Source organism: Platalea leucorodia, assembly GCF_965183815.1.
Source record: "Platalea leucorodia genome assembly, chromosome: 5".
Lineage (NCBI taxonomy): Eukaryota > Metazoa > Chordata > Aves > Pelecaniformes > Threskiornithidae > Platalea > Platalea leucorodia.
Genome location: NC_138827.1, coordinates 60,370,112 through 60,373,810, shown reverse-complemented (window position 1 = coordinate 60,373,810; position 3,699 = coordinate 60,370,112). Strand labels below are relative to the sequence as shown.

Genomic DNA, 3,699 nt, shown 5'->3' with positions numbered 1-3,699 from the left:
ACCCCCAGGAAGGACCAAGCTGTGTAAATGCATACCACCAAGCTTTCCATGCCAGCGCTTGCCAAACCAAGACCTGCGTCTTGACAGCAAGGAGGCAAAACACACAACTAATAGCCTCCACGTGTCATTTTTAAAACCTGATCACTTTTGAGCTGGTGGGGAAATCATAGCTTTATATTTCACCTCTAAAATGGGTCACTCTCTAAAAAAGGGTTAATGCATGTGGCTTCTGTGGCATCAAAAATAATTTTTTTGTTTTGCTCTCTTGACAGCAAGTACCAAAGTGTTGGAGGTGAAGACAAAGCAAAGAAAACCCAAGAAAGCGGGAACAGAGCCACCTGAACTGATGGGACCAGCCCACTCACTCAGTGCATAAGTCAAGACTCACATTGGGAACTCAAATCCCGCAAGAAGAGAAATACTATTTGTCTGCAACATCTGTTTCCTAACAAAAAAAATGCTATTGGGAAGGTGTCGCGCTCATCGCTGCAAGGGAAGAATCAACTCCCTGAAACCCAAAGGGCATTTTTCTTTTGTCTGCTTGGTGGTTTCTCCTTGGCTGCTCTGGGAAGGGTTTCAAACAGGAAGGCTGGTGTAAAATCACCAGAAACACCCGCCAGACTGCATGGCTCAAAATTCAGGGTATTTGGCCCACCAAGGGCTGCCTGCTTCTGCTCCATGGCCAGTGTGGAAAGCCAGGACCCTGGTTTTTTCCTCCAGTGAGATGGGTCCCAGGCCAAAACACAGACAGCAAATGGCTTTTGGTCCCCAGGACCTCAGTGCCATCCAAGTACCAAAATGTCCACCGACACACTGGAGAAGGACGCGGCAGGGCCTGACCCTGCCCCAGGTGCTCAGCAGGCAGAGGCAGCCCACGTGGCTACTGCTGGCAGCAAGGGTCTCTACTTTGAATCGGGTTTAAATCTTTATAGAAAACTAACACTCCCGTATGTTACCCCCCCCACACGTCTCTTCACACCCTGCCATTTTCCCGGCACTGCTGAGTCCCTTTGCAGCAGAGATTTTGCAAGCTCTGGCCATCTCAGTGCTGGCAGCCATCCATCCTGCCCTGCCATGACCCCCCAAAAACCCACGTTTAGCAAGCACTGCCTTGATCTCCTGCACTGACCACGGAGCAGCACAGTGACCAGTACCGTGAAGCCTGCTTTTTTGTTTGTTTGTTTGTTTGTTTTTTTTAAATAACCCCTAGTTTGCATCATCCCAGCTGGAGCAAATTAGCACCTTGGAGCATGCCTCTGCCTGGGCACAATAAAGACCTGCTCGGGGCTCTGCTTCAGAAGATGACACAACTGAGCCTTTGAGAAGGGGGACTCCTGGACACCCCCCCCCAACACTTCCAGCAGCGTTCATCCAAAACCCTTGCCTTTTTTTTTTTTCCCTTTTTTTTTTTTTCCCCTTTTTTTTTTTTAAGCAAACATCTTAAAGCTCAGCACCAGTCATTAGCTGCTAAGCACCCCCGGCGCCGCAGCCTTACACCCCTCCCCGGGCTGAAGGCTGCCTGCCCTTGCTCTGCACCCATCCGCGCCCTAGAACACCACGCGGGGGGTGGGGCGGAGGGGGTTGGGGGGTTTTCTCCTTACCCGTCACCCGCACACCCCCAACACACATTTTGTGCTGGTCCAACCCGCGGCTTTCAACACCCCTTCCCACCGACAAACGCGGCGGAGGGACGCGGGCAGGCGGCGGGGCGCAGCTAAGCCCCCTCACCGCTGACCTTGCCGAGCCCGGGCGCTTCCTTCGCCCTCCCCTATAGCATCCACCCCCCCCGCCGCATCCCCGCTACACACCCCCCACCCCAAAACGCACACGTTAAAGATCCAGAAGCACGCTGGGCTTCTCTCAAATGCACTTCAACAGGGTCCTGCCCTGTTCGCCCCCGGCAGACAAAAGCCCGGTGGTCCCGAAGGACGGAGGGGGTCTCGCCCCGTTGGCACGCCTCCAGCCCGGCCCGGGGGCCCAGGAGGTCCGGATCCGGCCCTTGGGAGCACGGGGGTCCACGGAAAGGGGGGGTGGGAGAGGGGAGATCCCGGCTCTCGCCCGCAGCCGGGATCTGGGCTTGGCTGGCAGGAGAGGCTTTGTTATCGCCACTGTTGTCTTTTCATTTGGAAAGGGGGCGGGGGGGGGGGGGGGGGGGGAGAGGGAAAAAAAAATAATCACAATTGAAAACAAAAAGGATCGCTTTGGTTCTCTCTCCCCCTCGGTTCCTTTGTCTGCTTCCCCATCCCTCCCCGCGGCTGCGGGGCTTCTACCGCTTCTTCTTTTGCTTGAGGGACTTCCTCCGCTTCAGGATCATCTCGTAGAGCTTGTCCATGCCCTCCGTCAGCCCCTCGCCGATGATGGCGCAGGCGGGCTGGATGTGGTAGGTGGTGGAAGGGGTCAGCTCGTGGAGGGCCAGCTGCTTCTCGATCTCGGCCACCGGCAGGGACTTGGGCAGGTCCTGCTTGTTGGCGATGACCAGTAGCGGGGTACCCTGGTTCTCGGCGAACTTGGTCACCTTGTGCAGCTCCGTTTTGGCCTCCTCCAGCCGGTCCACGTCCACTGAGTCCACCACGTAGATGATGCCATCGGTGCAGCGGCTGTAGGACTTCCAGAGCGGGCGCAGCTTCTCCTGACCGCCCACGTCCCAGAAGTGGCAGCTGATGCCCTTGGCCGTCCCGTTGCTCAGCCGGATCTTCTCCGTGTTGAAGCCGATGGTGGGCACGGTGTTGACGAACTCGTTGAACTTCAACCGGTAGAGCACCGTCGTCTTCCCCGCCGAGTCCAGGCCCAGCATGACGATGTGCAGGGACTGGAAGGCGGAGATGTTGGAGGAGATGTTCCCCATGGCCTCGGCTCACGCCGCCCTCACAGCCCCGCGCCCATCCCCGCGCCGCCGCCGGCCCGCAGGGGCACGGCTCGGGGTGAGCCGGGCTGGGCGCGGAGCGGGCAGCGCGCGGGCAGCGCGGCTCCACGCGGCGGCAGCGCGCGGGGACTGGCGGCCACCGCCCCGCCCAGGAGGAGGGGCCGCGCCGCCGCCTTCCGCCGGCCCCGCCCCCGCGCGCTGCCCGCACCGGCACCTGCCCGTCCCCTCGCCTGCCCGCGCCGCCGGCGCCCCGCGGCGCCCCGCGCCCGCGAGCGGAACAGCCCCGCCGCGGGGCTGGGGGCCCCCGCAGGCGAATTCGCCCTGTGCCCGCCTGCGGCTCACGCTTGGTTATCCCTACGCTTTTCATCGTCACCGGCCACAGAAACCATAAAAAAACCCCGAAACTAAAAATAGCTCCAAGCCAAGGCATTGCCCGATGCACAGAGACACTAGGAGGGACCTTCTGCCGCACCATGTGTAATCCCCGGCTGAGGGAATCACAGAATCATAGAATGCTTTGGGGTGGAAGGGACCTTCAAAGGCCATCGAGTCCACCCCCCCTGCAACGGGCAGGGACTTCTACAACTACACCAGGTTGCTCAGAGCCCCATCCAGCCTGGCCTTGAATGTTTCCAGGGATGGGGCATCTACCACCTCTCTGGGCAACCCGTTCCAGTGTTTCACCACACTCATCATGAATTTTTTTTTCCTTGTGTTCAGTCTAAATCTACCCTCCTTTAGTTTAAAGCCATTACCCCTTGTCCTGTTGCAGCAGGCCTTGCTGGAAAGACTATCCCCATCCTTCTTGTAGTAACCCTTTATGGAAAGGCTGCAAT

General features: G+C 58.4%; 1 protein-coding gene across 1 annotated transcript; it reads right to left on the bottom strand.

Annotated features, from left to right (window-relative positions):
- Positions 1-2,170: 2,170 nt before the first annotated feature.
- Positions 2,171-2,914, bottom strand: ARL4C (ARF like GTPase 4C). The gene has a single exon (XM_082314576.1). The coding sequence runs from the start codon at positions 2,843-2,845 to the stop codon at positions 2,267-2,269; it is 579 nt and encodes a 192-aa protein (XP_082170702.1). The 5' UTR covers positions 2,846-2,914; the 3' UTR covers positions 2,171-2,266.
- Positions 2,915-3,699: the final 785 nt, after the last annotated feature.